Consider the following 15,840-nt stretch of genomic DNA (forward strand, 5'->3'; position numbering starts at 1 on the left):
TGCACTTGTAGCTAGAACACTATTGCTATCACACCAACATTTTGGCTATTGCTGAGCAGTGCTGGCACAGCATCAAGGTTCTCTCCCCGCCCCCACCCCCCAAGCCAGTAGGCTGGAGGTGGTCAAGTAGGGAAGGGGCATTGCTAACGCATTTGAGCTAAACCGACCAAAGGGATATTCCATACCATGTAATGTCACACTCAGCAATAAAAGGTGGGAAAGGGGAAGGAGGAGGGGGTGCTCTCATTATTGAAGACATCTGTCTTCCCAAACAACTGCTATGCATACTGAAGCCCTGCTTCCCAGGATGTGGCCAAACATCACTTGTTGATGGGAATTAGAGAACAATTTTTTCTTCTCTCTGCGCTTCCATGCAGCCTTTGCTTGGTTTTGTTTCCTCTTTCTTTTTCCATTAATTAAATTATCCTTTTCTCAACCAATGAGCTGTCTTTCTTAACATCGTATGTACTCCTCCCCCCCTTCTTTTGAGAAGGGGGAGTGAGAAAGCAGTTGTGGTGGAGTTTAGCTGTTCAGCAGGATAAAACCACTGCAGTAGGATCCTCTGCCTTTCTTTACACTCATTCCCAGTAAAGTGAACTCATCATCCCTGTGACCCGATTTATTAACCTTTCTTATATTACACTGTCAGATCTGTTTTATAATATTGGTTGTGCTATTCTGGGCCACTGTTGTTTTGAAAGATGCTTTTCTGTGAAATTAATTGATCCAAGGCTGATCTGTCCTTTAGGAGCTTTAGAGTTTGGGTGGAAGTGAGGCATGTTCTAAAGAAAACACTTTAGAAAGGTTCCCTGGCAGTGGAGCTCCCTTCTTTGGAGAACAGAACAGCCAGGGAGTGTGTCGTCTTTGGAAGAAACTGCATAGCTGAGCTTGCGATACACATTCTGTGGTAGCTTTGAAAAGAAAAAATATCAAGGTGCACCTGTGTCGTGAGCACAGCAACTTTTCAAGTTTTTTGCTTTTTTTCTTTTGTCACGAGGAACTGCAATAGCACCATTAAATTAAATGAGACAGAAGGAAACAAGAGCAAATCAGTTACGAGGAGAGAAAAGTCAAAGTTCTGTTACTGAAAGTCAGACCATAGTAGTGCCTGTTCCCATTTTTACTGTTTTTGAAATGTATAGTAGAGTGGAAGAGAATTTGTATGCCAGGAACGTAGACTTGATGACAGCATTGTAGGAAATCAGCTAGAGAAATAACTAGCAGATATTTTATGAAAGTAGAATAAAAGAGATGCTTGTGAAATGATCCTGTACTCGAGAGGAAGATGTGAGTGAGTTAAAAGGACAGGTCGGCTACTATGTGGACCAGCACTAGTTAAGTCACGAGCTGAAGAAGGAAGAATATATTGGCGAGATGGTATCTTAATAACTTCTGAACTCTGTAATTCTGCTTAATGTTTTGTCTGAAGCATTACTGATTAGTGTCTTAATGACACAGATTTTCTGATAGTGCTATACCGACTTTCAGCCTCTGTGCTAAGTAAATATTATGCTGGAGAGTAACATAGCAGTAGCAGCAAGGAACTTACTTAACATAGAGTTGTGTTCACAAATTGGAATTATATTCAAGTGACCCAATTTGTTCTTCTTGCACTTACAGATGGATGGAGGCCTGTCTGAATGAGGAGCTGCCTCCCACAACAGAACTCGAAGAAGGATTGAGAAATGGAGTCTACCTGGCCAAACTTGGAAACTTTTTCTCTCCTAAAGTCGTTTCTGTGAAGAAAATCTATGATAGGGAACAGACTAGATATAAGGTGAGAGCTGCTCTCTGTGGGTATTAGATTAGGTATAGATTTACAATAGGAAAATGTGCACGTGGAGGTGCAGACTGAATAAGCAGAAAGTTATGTTATTTTAGTGTTACCTTGGAAAACTCCTCCTTCACTTTAGAACATTGGGTAAGTGAGGGGAGTGGACTCTTAGCTTTATGTCTGAGCTTGCATTCATGATAGAACTTGCCTTGTTATAAATAAGCAATATAATTGTACATGGAAGATTTCTAACGCCTTTTCTGTAAGAGTACAGTTTTCACCATCTGTCTCGTCAGTTGTGATATTTTGTCTGCCCTCCCTCTTGTTTCTGCCTATTTTTATTTCAGGCAACTGGTCTTCACTTCCGGCACACTGATAATGTAATTCAGTGGCTGAATGCCATGGCTGAGATCGGTCTCCCAAAGGTAATTTCTATGTTGTATGTGTTGATAAGTATATAATCCGAAAAAGGTTTACATTCTGTGGAAGCATTTGCTGTTTAACTAAAATCGTCAGACTTCTATATAGTTAGTTCTTCGTTTTCTAGATTTGCATTTCTGTAGAAAGTCTACCCTAAAATATGCTGACATATTTCATTCTGCTGTGAGAGAGAATGATTAGGAGAAAAATAATTTGTTCTTCTGTACAGTATCCTTCATATCACAAGTCTGGCATACCATCTGCATTCTGTTGAGCAATATCTGAGCTACAGTTAGATTGCGGCAGTTTTTTTGAAACCTACACTGAAAGAAGCAGTGCAACAAAAAACAATAGATTCTCCATTTCTTCAGATTTGCGTATGAAATTTTTAAATGAATTCGAAATATGTTCCTGGTGTGACTTAAATATGAATTATTGGCTATACTAAAGGAATGAATGGCCTGCTGTCTCAGAGGAGTTCAATAAGCGCTGTTGTGTGAACATATATGGAACTGTGGTAGTTCTGTGCGGATAATCAAGTTGCATACATGGATTCTAAGTATATTTTTTGTTTGTTTTCTGTAAAACATGCTCAGTACCACCAAAGCAAGCATTGCATAACTTAATCTGCTGTGTTTTATTTGGATACGTGCTTGCAAATTGGTTACTTTATATTAGGCAAAGTTTTTCAAATAACTTGTTGAGGTTTACTAGTTGAGCCTTGTTGGGATTTTTGATGATCTTAAAGGAATAAATTTTGGATTAGGATATATCGAAATACCCCTCAGTAAGTTTGCAGATGACACCAAGCTGGGGAGAAGTGTCGATCTGCCGGAGGGTAGGAAGGCCCTGCAGAGGGACCTGGACAGGTTGGATCGATGGGCAGAGGCCAATGGGATGAGGTTCAACACGGCGAAGTGCCGGGTCCTGCACTTTGGTCACAACGACCCAATGCAGCACTACAGGCTTGGGGCAGAGTGGCTGGAAAGCAGTGCAGAGGAAAAGGATTTGGGGACGTTGGTGAACGCTCACCTGAACATGAGCCAGCAGTGTGCCCAGGTGGCCAAGAAGGCCAATGGCATCCTGGCTTGTATCAGGAATAGTGCAGCCAGCAGGGCCAGGGAGGTGATTGTCCCGCTGTACTCGGCTCTGGTGAGGCCGCACCTTGAGTATTGTGTTCAATTTTGGGCCCCCCACTACAAGAAAGGCATTGAGGACCTGGAGAACGTGTCCAGAGAACAGCTACAAAGCTGGTGAAGGGCCTGGAACACAAGTCCTATGAGGAGTGGCTGAGGGAACTGGAGAAAGTCTGGAGAAGAGGAGGCTCAGGGGAGACCTTATTGCTTTCTACAACTACCCGAAAGGAAGTTGTGGGGAGCTGGGGGTCGGCCTGTTCTCGCAGATAACTAGCGATAGGACAAGAGGGAACGGCCTCAAGTTGCGCCAGGGGAGGCTCAGGTTTGAAATTAGGAGAAATTTCTTCTCAGAAAGAGTGGTCAGGCATTGGGAATGGGTTGCCCAGGGAGGTTGCTGGAGTCACTGTCCCTGGGGGGCATTTAAGGAAAGGTTGGACGTGATGCTTAGGGACATGATTTAGTGGGTGATATTGGTGGTAGGGGGATGGTTGGACCAGATGATCTTGGAGGTCTTTTCCAACCTTAATGATTCTGTGATATGCTGTGAAGGTCATTAAAATAAACAGGGGGAGAGAGAGACATACAGAAGGTTTAAGTGCCAGGTATAAGCCAAGATTTTCAGATGGAAATGGGGCCTTGGGGAAAACAAACATGTGAGGAGGCGTTGAAGAAACTGGGCTAGGGTCTGGTACGTTCACAAAGTGACATTTGGTGCCTTATTTTCCTGTGTAGAAGAGCCAGGGAGCTGATATTGCAGGATGGCAAGGGTACTTCGTTCAGTTGCTCTTGCCTTTACAGAAAGAGTAATGCTACTTTGTGCTCGTTGGCAACGGCAAGAAACCTATAAATAACTAGAAAATAACGTACTTCCTTCAGCACTTTTATATTAAATTTAGGAGCTTTGCATTTGAGACTGTCTGAAAGTTTTTTTTAAGTCTAGCTGACTTGTGTGCCAGAGCATCTCAGTCTCCTTTTGTTACTGTCTCCTCTATTGCTCTTTGACCCCATTTTGTCCAAACAAAATCCTCATTCTTTCTTCTGCTGCAAGTATTTTTTCGTCGTCTTAGCTTTCACCAAAGTCCCCGTTAACTTCTTATGGCCCGGTGTCTTGGTAGGCACAAAAAGGAAGGATTGTATGCTTTCATGTGTGTAGAACTTGGGCAGGGAGAAGGAAGCCTTGGTTTGGGTGAAAGAAACAAGAAAGATTGACACTTCAAGTAGGAGAGATGTTGAGCTAGGGGCAGAGAAGCAGCCCACCAAACAAAATTCTTTGAGCTTCATTAACGTACTGCAGAAGACTTCGGCTTATCACAGTTATGACATTGAGGTATACAGAGTGAGTATTGTTCAGACTAACTTTGTTTTATCTTCAGATATTCTACCCAGAAACTACAGATATCTATGATCGCAAGAACATGCCACGCTGTATCTATTGTATTCACGCACTCAGGTAAGGCGTACTAGGCAGAAGTCTATTTGCTTCTGAAATCTGTCTAGAAAGCTGAAAGGTAAGGGGTAGAGAGCTGAGCTGAAGGGTAGATGGGGACAAATTCTCTAGCAGAACTGTTGTACCTGATTGGAGCAAAGATCCACAGAGCCCGTATTTTGTCTCAGACAGTGGCCAATTCAGATGCTGAGGAGAAAAATAACCAGTCGAGTATGTTGTGACTACTACCTTCCCAACACAGTTCTCCCCTCCCTCTCTGCTCTCTGAGCCAGAGATTAACAATAAAATAAAAAATAGGGGCATAAAGGAAAGTTTGAAGACCTAAAAGCTGTCTGTGTAAAAGAACATACTGGTCTATTCAGAGATCGGTCAGCACACTGAATAAAAGCTAGTACGATCACAGCTATGTATTGTAGTATGTGTATCTTGATGTGTATCACAGTTAGTGATCAAGCAGTAACTGTTGCTGAAAGGTCTCTTAAAATTTAAAATCTCACATAGACGGTGTATGATAATTTGAGTCCCTGAGGAAACTGGTGGGGCCCATTTGTTGATACTTCTCAATTTGATGGGATGACACTTTAGGCTTCCCGATTCCACCTCCTCCCCTATCCCCTCCTGGCACCTGGCAGCCTGGTTTGGATGGCTTTTGGAGGATGTGATTTTTACATAAGAAGGATTCCTTTTGTAGAATATACTGGGTGATTTAATGCTGGATTGCATACATTTGGATCTTCATCTGTTTGCTCAATTTCAGTTCTCCAGAATAGCTTGTTCTGCTGTTTGGTCTGTTGCCAATGCGCAATCCATACAGATGGCTTGCATTTATCTGAACGCTATTTGAATTAAGTTTTAGATCAAGTTGTTATTCATAGAAATGATGAACTTGATCCAAGCTTATATCTAAAATGAGTTATCACTGCAGAATAAGTCACTCGAGTTTGTGTAGACCTGTGATGGGGTACGCTGCTGCTATCAAGAGCTACGTTCCTTTTTGTGTAACTTCTGGTAAAGTTTCTCCCTTGCTAGCAGCTGTGTAGTTACTTTATTCCTAGAGCTGGCTGGCACAAGTTCTTGTTACATGTTTCTTGTTAGAGCCTGGCCATTTTCTATTTTTTTTTCCTCCTGTACAGTAGTCAGAATGGTGGACAATAACCAAGTTTAAATAGAAAAATAGGCTTGCTGCTGAACTCTTTCTAGATCATATTTAGGAAAAGAAAATTAATTCAGGGAGCAAATTGAATAGTATTTAAGTTAAAGCTGAAGAATTTATAATCTTTCATCTAATAATACCTTTTTACTACTTAATTGGAAAAAAAAAAGAAAGAACTTTCATCTGAAATGTTCTATAGCTGGTTTTTCTGCAAAGGCAGACTTCTCAAGATTGTGTGATTTTAAGTAATTTTACTTACCATCAAAAGAGAAGTAATTATGCCATGTATATGTAAACTTGGAAAAGGATATTTAAAAAAAACTTGTTCTTTGTTCAGGCGTAGTGCACCACTATATTCTGGTTAAAAAATGAAGACCAAGAACACGGTGTTGTTGACATTCCATAAGTCATAGGTGTTCCTGCCTAGTGCTTGTGTTTAATAAAAATAATAAAATATCGCTTAGGTCTGTAAAGATTGGAGATTTAGATATTTTATGAGTTGAGGTCATGTGAAAAGGTGAAATTGTCTGTCCTTTCTTTGCCATGCAAGTCAAAACTGAGTTCAACCTGAGGAATGGTTGTATGTTTTTTTAAATAATTTATTTTTAATGTTCCTGCATAATCAGATATTTTACTAGAGGGTACAGTATCATGAGCTGTGCTGAGCCAGCCTGACAGGCAAGAAGGATGAACTTGCTTCTCTTTCCCCAGTCATAGCTATCCGTAGCTGTGTGGATTTATCCCTCCTTTGTAGCAGTTCCATTTCTTGTCAGGCTCCTTTGTGAGTTGGATCAATTCACTGAAATTACAGAAAAATGACTGAATAAATATGTTAATACCATTTTAGTAAGTTAGATCAGCTTAGTGAAGTCACGTGCAGGTGAAAAGGGAGGAAGTAGGGAGTCAGCTCTCGTTCTCTTGGTGATGTGTTATGCTGGTTTACCTGAATGGTTCCTTAAATCTTTATTTCCTAAAATTGTTAGAACCATGAGGAAAAATTACTAGTTCTGATTGATTATTTTCTTTTGTAGCCTGTACCTGTTCAAACTGGGTCTTGCGCCACAGATTCAGGATCTATATGGGAAGGTAGACTTCACAGGTAAAAAGAAAAACTGTGCTGATGTTGTGTTGTAGGCATTGTATAGATCAGTGAAAGGATTGTTACTGTGGGAGTCCTAAATGCAAATTAAAATCAAGATTAATGGCTGTGAGAAGTTCCCGTAGTTAAAGCAAAAGGTTTGTTTTGAGTGCTTCTAAGGCAGGTAAATAGTCATTAGTTCACTTGTCGTTACTTTCACAAATAACAGTTGCTTAATTTTTCACCGCTGTTGGTGTAGGATGCTTTAGGCTTGCCTTCATCCCCTTGGGAGAAGTTTTAATCTGGGATATGGTAAGCAGTTCTGAGTTCCCTTAAGAGGTTAAAGTAGAGCTGCTTATGTCCCCATGCCTCATCAAGATTTCAGTTACTTGATTTGTGCAGGAGTGTCAAATTGTGTGTTTTGCATTACCAAAATTACTGCCTGAGGACACACGCTAAATTTAAAAGCTTTATTTTCCTGCAAACCAGTTATTGATTGTACCTATAAAAGGCTAAACTAACAGCACTGTTTTTGAGTTACTTGGTGTTTTGCAATAGCATGTCTCCATATTCTCCATCCCCTTTTCTCAATGCAGTCTCTCTGCAGGAAAAAGGAATGCTGAAGTATTGTTTGTGCATTTTCCTGACTGATTAGCATGTATATTGATATACATAGCTGTTTCCTAGTGCATTGTAGCCTATATAACACTTTTAATGTACGTTTTAGAGGAAGAAATCAGTAATATGAGGCTTGAACTGGAGAAGTATGGTATTCAGATGCCTGCCTTCAGCAAAATTGGAGGAATTCTGGCAAATGAACTCTCTGTGGATGAAGCAGCATGTGAGTCAACTTATGTGATTATTCAAATCAGCATATTAAATAAGTGTCAGTTTTAATGCACCTTGTTTTAAGACAGTACAGGTCTTTTGAAAGAGTGGGAAGAGGGTTTGCATGTGCACTCTTTCTGCTAGAAAGTCTTACTAAGAAGTAAGACACCCTTTTTTGTCAGGAACACAAAAACATGCTGGTTTTGCTTTCCAGATAACTTCCAGATAATTCTTTTCTTTTCAGTCAAGTTCTCAATTTTTAGCAGGGCTGTTGTGTTTGTGGCTCTCAGGCTGTGGCTTGTTTTTCAGTACATGCTGCGGTCATTGCCATTAATGAAGCAATCGACCACCAGGTTCCAGCTGACACACTTATGGCAATGAAGAACCCTAATGCCATGCTAATAAATCTTGATGATCAGCTTGAATCCACTTACCAAGACACACTCTACAGAGCAAAACAAGACAAGATGGAGAATGCTAAAAACAGGGTAAATCAATTATTTTAATTCATCGATTTGTTTGCGTTACGATTATATATTGTAGCTTAAACTGTGAGGGAATTCACAGAATGTGTTACAGTCCTGTATATATAGTATTAGGTTATTAGTATTTATTCCTGATGATATTCTAATATGGCTCCCAGTAACCCATCTTCCTATGGTAGAAGACAGCAGTACTTGCATTACACTGTTCAGCTATCTGAATTACGCATTGTATATGTAGCAGCGTATGTATGACGCATATGACGCATGCATTCATATCATCATCATCATCAGTATGACGCAGCATTCATATCATCCTTTATATGTTGGGAATGCTATCCGTCTATCTTCAAACTATATTAATACATTTTTATATCAATGAAATGGTGAGCATAACCAATTGACCCTCTCAGTAGGGTTCAAGGTAGTTTATTGCACTATATATCAAATGCCTAGCTGTCTTCTGCTTTCCATGTCCTGGAGCTCTGCTGTGTGTTCATATAGAGTCCATAAATTGAAATAAGGTGTTTCTATGCCATTTGTATCAGAGTGTATGCTTTACATGTATTTACTTCTAGGGCTTTTTGCACGCGTAGATCATGGATAGATGACCCATCTCATAGCTCTATATGAACAGTTGTGCTCACTGACTATTTACATGAAAGGATTATGAAAGATCTTTGAAGACAAAGGAGATCATAGAAACACTGACTAGTTTTTATTTCATCTTCAGATTGCCTCAGAAAATTCAGAGAGAGAGAGAGATGTGTATGAAGAACTTCTGACTCAAGCTGAGATTCAGGGAAACATCAATAAAGTGAACAGTAGGTATCATGCTAAAGTAATAGTCCTGGTTAAAAGAATACTTTAAAATGATACCTGTGCTCCTCCTCCTTGCTTTCTATAACAAGCAGAAAGCTGCTGTAGTGCTAGCAGAAGTGGAAGGCAGCTCCCTTGCTGGTGTTTTTTTTTGCTTCTTTTATTTTTTTTAACGTGCTATTGGTACATAGTTGTAAGCTGAATTTATTTTGACTTCTGCTGCCTTTCCTTAAGGGGATGGATTACCTGTGTTGCTTCTGGAGCCTCACATACCACCCTGCCACCCCACAATTCATCTTGAGTAATGCATGTTATTTCTATCCTTCAGCTCCTTGTTAAAAGTACTGTTTTGCAATTGGTTTGGAAGTCTACCATTCAGATTACATACCTGACTCGCCACACATCAGGTCTAAGAGTATTTCTTTCTGAGCAGTAGGTTATACAACCTATGGGACTTTCTTATTTAATGTTTCTTTCAAAATTGTGCTTTACTGTCACTAGCACATGCAGCCATATCAAAGATTGGCCTAGCTTTGGAACAAGGAGATGCGTTAGCACTTTATGAAGCTTTGGCAACACCGGCCCTGGGACTCCGAGGACTGCTACGAGAAAACTGCGACTGGTATTTCAAGCAATTTTTGAGTGATAAACAGCAGAAGCAGGAGGTATGGAAAAGCCTAGATCATTGCTGTTTTTTTACCTTTTTTTTTTTTTTTTGGACATACCATTGTCCATCGTATACTAATTGATTGCAACGTACCTGTATTACAGTTTAGTGTTGCTTTGAACAACTTAACACTAATAGGCAAAACCATACAGTAAACATAATTATTGTTTAATTTTAATTCTGCATATGTAAGGCCAGTGTAACACTTACATATATATATATATAGGTACATAAAATTAAAATGCTTTCACAAAACTTGAAAATACTCACTTGTATGTGTATGCACAGAACTGCATAATACAGATACATCTTTCCTCTCGTTTTACTGTTGTCAGTGCTCACACAGTGTGGATATTTTTTTATAAATACCTATCAGATAAGCAGTATTCTACTTTCACTGTGGAAAATCCTATCCATAACCAAGAATGATACTAGATTTTCACTTAAAGCCAACTCCAGTGGATTTTAGGTGCAGGTTGGCTTATATATGCTGCTTATAAAATTCGCAAAATAGATTTAAAAAAAGTGTTGTGTCAGTTGTTATTACGGTGTCATGCATGTTAATAGGGGAAAATATGCTGCTATGTAGATGGTTATTACTACTGCATCTCTTTAGTGAATTACTTTTTGAAAAGCTACAGCCAAGTAGACAAGGTATTGCATGCATTTGGATCCAGGAAAAATGCAGACAAGTCAGTTGAACAGTTACAGCAAACTAGATCTTGGGCACTGTGGTGGATACATACGTACTTGTATGTCATAAGTAGAAAATGCTATGATGTAACTCAACAGTGGCTGCTGGAAAACACATCAGAGAGAGAGAGAGAGCGAGCTTTTGCACCGTAGGGAGTATAGAAAAGTTTCCAAAAGTTCAGACCACATAGATAAGGTAAAAGGCTGGAGAAACGTATTTGTCCGTAGGACCTTTGAACCACAGTTTGAAGTAGAAGTAGTTAGAGAGCAATTAGAGATCTGAATCTGTAGTAGGGCCTGGCAGTTTACATTGAGGTCCTGGATAAATGTCAGGTTTGAACAGACAACGAATCAGTTATGTTGAGTTCTAGAGAGTAACTATGTATTTTAAGTCCTTTATATTTTACAGGTGATAAATAATCAGGTACTGGAGCTGATATCATTGATAGTACAAGTCTTGTATTGTCAGGGCAAGTAGTAAACACTGTGTGTCAGATATCAGGTAATCATATGTACTTAACTGCTGGAAGCCAAGATCACGGAACGGATCTTCCCGGAGGCAGTGTTAAGGCACATGCAAGACAAGGAGGTGACCTGAGACAGCCAGCACAGCGTCACCAAGGGCAAATCATGCCTGACCAGTCTGGCGGCCCTCTACAATGGAGTGACTGCATCAGTTGACAAGGGAAGACCGACCAATGTCATCTACCTGGACTACTGAAAGGCTTTTGACACAGTCCCACGTGACATCCTAACCTGTAAATTGGAAAGATATGGTTTTGAAGGGTGGACCGCCCGGCGGATAAGGAATTGGCTTGATGGTCATACCCAGGGAGTAGTGGTCAATGGTTCTATGGCCAGGTGGAGGCCAGGGATGAGCAGTAACCCTCAGGGGTCTGTCTTGGGACCGGTGCTTTTCAAGGTCTTCATCAAGGACATGACGATGGGATCAAGTGTACCAACAACAAGTTTGCAGATGACACCAAGCTGAGTGGTGCAGTCGACACACTGGAGGGAAGGGATGCCTTCCAGAGCGGCCTGGACAGACTGGAGAAGTGGGCTCATGTGAACCTGATGCAATTCAACAAGGCCAAGTGCAAGGTCCTACACCTGAGTCGGGGCAATCCCAAGCACAAATGTAGGCTGGGTGGAGAACAGATTGAGAGCAGCCCTGAGGAGAAGGACTTGGGGTGTTGGTTGATGAGAGACTAAATACAAGCTGGCAATGTGCACTTGCAGCCCAGAAAGCCAACTGTATCCTGGGCTGCATCAAAAGAAGCGTAGCTAGCAGGTTGAGGAAAGTCATTTTCACCCTCTGCTCTGCTCTTGTGAGACCCCACCTGTGGCCCTTTCCAACCCAAACCATTCTATGATTCTATGAGGGGGAGTAACCCTTTAAGTGAGAGATTGTCTTGAAGTGCAAGGAGCTCTTCCTAAGGAGGGATGATGTGCCAGTTAAGAATTTACTTGTCAGGGTAGCAGGCAGACCAACATGTATGACATGGGTGTATGCTGCAGACTGTCTCATGAGGCAGAATTAGGTGAGGCCCTGTTCAGACAACTGGAAGATGCCTTGTGTTCGTAGGTCTGAGTCCTCATGGGGGGCTTTAACTGCCCCATATCTGCTGGAAGGCCAACACAGCAGGTAACAAGCCATCCAGGACGTTTCTGGTGCGTGCCAGTGATAACTTCTTGGCATAGGTAACTGAGGAGTTGATGAGGGTGGGGGGTGCTTTGCTGGTCCTAATACTTACAAGGAAGAAGTGGTTGGAGATGAGGTCAGCATCCTCCTTGGATGCAGTGACTATGAGACAGAGAAGATAGAGTTCAGGATCCTGAGAGGACAGAACTAGGTAAAAGGTGGGATCACAGCCCTGGACTTCAGGAGAGCCTGAAGACCTGTTCTTGGAACCGCTTGGAAGAAAAGCACGAATATGGTCCTGAAAGAGAGATCTAGGAGAGCTTACTGATTTTTTCAAGGCTCATCTCCTCCAAACTTGATAATGCCTGTCCTGCTGAGCAGGAAGCTGAGCAAAAGTGGCAAGAGGCTCTAGTCTTTATGAACAAGGCACTTTTGACAAAATTCAAACAGGAAAAGGAAGCACACAAGAGGATGAGGATGGAAGCATGGTCACGTGACTCAGAAAAAGTACAGAGATGCTGACTGAACATGAAGGGGCAGGGTTAAAGGCAAAGCCCACTGGAGCTGAGTCTGACCAGGAGATGTTGAAGGGCAACAAGAAGTACTTGTACGTTGTAGAAGTACTATGTATTTATCAACAGCAAAAGGAAGACTTGGAAAAACTTGGGACCCCTGCTGAATGGGGCAGAGGAGCAGATGACAGGGGACACAGAGGTTGTAGTAGTGAATGCTTAAACAGCTTGGACAAGTGAGCTGGTGGGCTGCGTTCATGAGTGCTGAGGGGAGCTAACCAGTGTGATCGTGAGACTAGTCTCAGCAGTCTCTGAAAGTTCATGGAGACTGGGGGTGGTTCCTGAGGAACAGAGAGTGAAAGTCCCTCTTATAATCGAGAAGGGCAAGAAGGAGAATCTAAGGAATTGCAGGTCTTGTCATCCTCACATCAGTCTCTGGGAAAGCGATGTAGCAAATAGAACGGTTCATCTTTACATGTTGTAATGTTGTTTGTCTTTACATCTTCTCTTCAAATATTTATATACTCTGATACACCAAATATTATTTATATATTGTTTCATTTTTTTATAATACATATAACAGTTATATATTATTTATATATTTTTTTTCAGGAGCAGGACTGAATGCATTTGCAGTGCGAGGTGTATGGGAGCTGATTTATACTCCCACTTTGGATGGGGTCTGCATAGAGCTTATTAGGATGTACTTTTCTGCTAATTTAATGTGTTCCATTCCCTGAACCTCCTCAATGTCAGTCTGTGATCAGTAGATTAGCCTGTGTATGTAATACTTCTCTTCTATAGAATGTTAAAGTGTTTTTTTTTTTTTTTTTTTTTTTTTGGAGAGCAGCTTTTTAGTGTTTAGAAGGATCCCTCAATCTAAAGGGGATACAACAGCAATTCATAGCTACTCTTGAGTTATTTATTTTTATAAATGCCAGTTTTGTTTGGTGAACAGCTAAATGATGTTCCTCAGAATAATTTCTTAAAGTGAACGTCCTGCTTTGGGATGCTCTTTCAAGCAGTTAGTCTACCGCTATGCTTTGCTAGTGTTTCTTATTTGGGATTTTGCACGAAAGATGAAACTGAAGGATGTTATGTGTGTTGCTGTTACACCCTTCTGTGGGTGTAATAGGACTTAGTTCAGCAGCTGCTGCTATTCAGAAGATTTGTCGCTTATCTCTGAGGAAAAAAAGAACTTCGCAAGTGATGTTTATTGGGAGCTACAATTCAGATAGGAAAAAAATTGGGCTTTTTTGAAGTCCTACCAAGCATTGGTGTGGCAGAAACTCTCCGTAGTTTTCCAAAGATATCTCTAGGGATGGAATAGGACCGGGAAGGTTTTTACCAAATGTTTTAGTCATTGCAAAACCAAGATTCAGCTGTTTTCTAAACTTCAAAGTCAGATTGCATGCTCTTCCAGAAAGTAGTTGAAAGCTCTTATTATATAAATGTGGTCTTTGGTGCTTCTGGACAGAAATCTTTACTGTGTGAACTATAATGAAGGGTTATGGCCTGTATAGGTAGTACCCAAGTTATTCTGTCCATCCTGCTCCACAGTTTCATTTTCTGTTTTTATTCATGTGATACTGTATAGTCCAAGAAGCATCACATATAAGCCAAAAATGGATATTGTCTGGTTTTGACATTCATATAGCCCTTTCACTGTTTGGAGGTAAAATGGAACATTAGTTGACGTGTACGTTCGTGGCAAGCTACACAAATACTAACTTGCCTGCAGCACACAGCTCATACAGCAAATCTTTTCCCCGCAAAGTTGTCTCCTTTGTCTTACATGTTTCAAAATATTTGGAAGTGGGGTCTTGCATTTAATAATTGTTTTCATGGAACTGCACTTCTAAAAGGGATCAGGTTGTACAAATGTACTCTTTCAGCATGGAACTGAGAATCTGTTGAGTGTTTTGTCTCCTGAATGCACGTGGCATTCTTTGTACAAGGAAAAGCTGCCTTTTTTTTGTTTGTTTTTGCAGAGCTTTTTGAAGTGAATGAGCTGACATTGTTTCACTCTCCCAATTTGTTTTTTCTCAGGCTGGCCTTACAGGTCTTCTGCAAAAGGAAGAGTTGCAGTTGGGAGTGGATGCTGCTAACAGGGCAGCACAACAATATCAGCAAAGTAAGGAGCAACAGAAATTACTGCAGCAAAGTAGCTGTGGGATGTCATCAGAAGGATGAGAGCACAATATTTGTGTTTATGTGGAGATACATCAGGTTTCTTTCAGACCATTATGAATGTTCTTTAAGTACTTTAAGGCCACTGAAAACATTAAAAAATAATCATGACAACTGTCTCTAGTGCCTTTTATCCAGCTATTAAAATACTGCTGGAGAAAACAGCACATTAGATGAAACACTAAGGAACATGGAACTTTTACATCCACCTTAAAGAACGTCTTTTCCAGGCAGTTAGTATTAATGTTGTTTTATGGATCTGTGAAGGAAATCTGGATTACTGCGTGAGGTGCGAAAGCTAGGTTAGCTATTGACCATTGATGTAAGTCTTACTTGGTTTGAGCTACAGAACTTCAGCTGTTTTTGTATGCCTAGTTGTTTCGAAATACCAGGTAGCAAATGAAATACAGATCACAATGGCTGACTGTTTTTTGATCAGTGCTTCTGACATCAGGTAGAGCTCTCTTCTGGGGAAGAATGTTCAGTTTTGGCTGTGCAGGAGCAATTAGTTCAATTTGTAATATGTAGAAAGAAGGCTGCTAGAGGCATGGGTACGGAGAGTTTAGATTACAAGGAAATAGTGAATGTCTAATAACTAGGAAGCTACCTTCAAAGTATCCTACTGGTTCAGCATAGAGTTTGGCATTTGCTTATCTACTTGTGCTATTTTAAAGTTAGCCAAAGTGCATCTGCTATCGAGTGCTTGTTACTTCCTTGACCTGTATAGACACAGGAAGGAAAAGTCCTTATTAATCACCCATGGAAAAAATTGGCAATTATGGGGCTTCTTATCATCAAAAGACTGATTTGGTGAAACAGTCCTCTGAGAATCAGGCAAAAAGGTGGACTGGTTTTAAAAATAAGTCTCGTTTTAAAAATGTGTCTTATTTGAAAGAAGGCATTATATAGTCTAGTTGTTTGCAATAATGGAAGATTAACTGGGGAAAAGCGGAACACCAAGCTTCACTCATTTCCTGCCACTAAGGGAATTACTCTTTT

General features: G+C 40.6%; 1 protein-coding gene across 2 annotated transcripts in view; it reads left to right on the top strand.

The window, feature by feature from the left end:
• Positions 1 to 15,840, top strand: part of IQGAP1 (IQ motif containing GTPase activating protein 1) — a 79,142-nt gene that overhangs the window by 30,039 nt on the left and 33,263 nt on the right. For both annotated transcript variants that reach the window (XM_035568906.2, XM_035568905.2), the window contains exons 3-11: positions 1,621 to 1,777; positions 2,122 to 2,199; positions 4,704 to 4,780; positions 6,962 to 7,029; positions 7,736 to 7,849; positions 8,146 to 8,324; positions 9,052 to 9,142; positions 9,639 to 9,802; positions 14,701 to 14,785. In XM_035568906.2, the coding sequence (XP_035424799.1) occupies positions 1,621 to 1,777; positions 2,122 to 2,199; positions 4,704 to 4,780; positions 6,962 to 7,029; positions 7,736 to 7,849; positions 8,146 to 8,324; positions 9,052 to 9,142; positions 9,639 to 9,802; positions 14,701 to 14,785 (1,013 nt within the window). The remainder of the gene's footprint in view (positions 1 to 1,620; positions 1,778 to 2,121; positions 2,200 to 4,703; positions 4,781 to 6,961; positions 7,030 to 7,735; positions 7,850 to 8,145; positions 8,325 to 9,051; positions 9,143 to 9,638; positions 9,803 to 14,700; positions 14,786 to 15,840) is intronic.

The sequence above is a fragment of the Cygnus atratus genome, chromosome 11, assembly GCF_013377495.2.
Source record: "Cygnus atratus isolate AKBS03 ecotype Queensland, Australia chromosome 11, CAtr_DNAZoo_HiC_assembly, whole genome shotgun sequence".
In the NCBI taxonomy this organism is placed as follows: domain Eukaryota; kingdom Metazoa; phylum Chordata; class Aves; order Anseriformes; family Anatidae; genus Cygnus; species Cygnus atratus.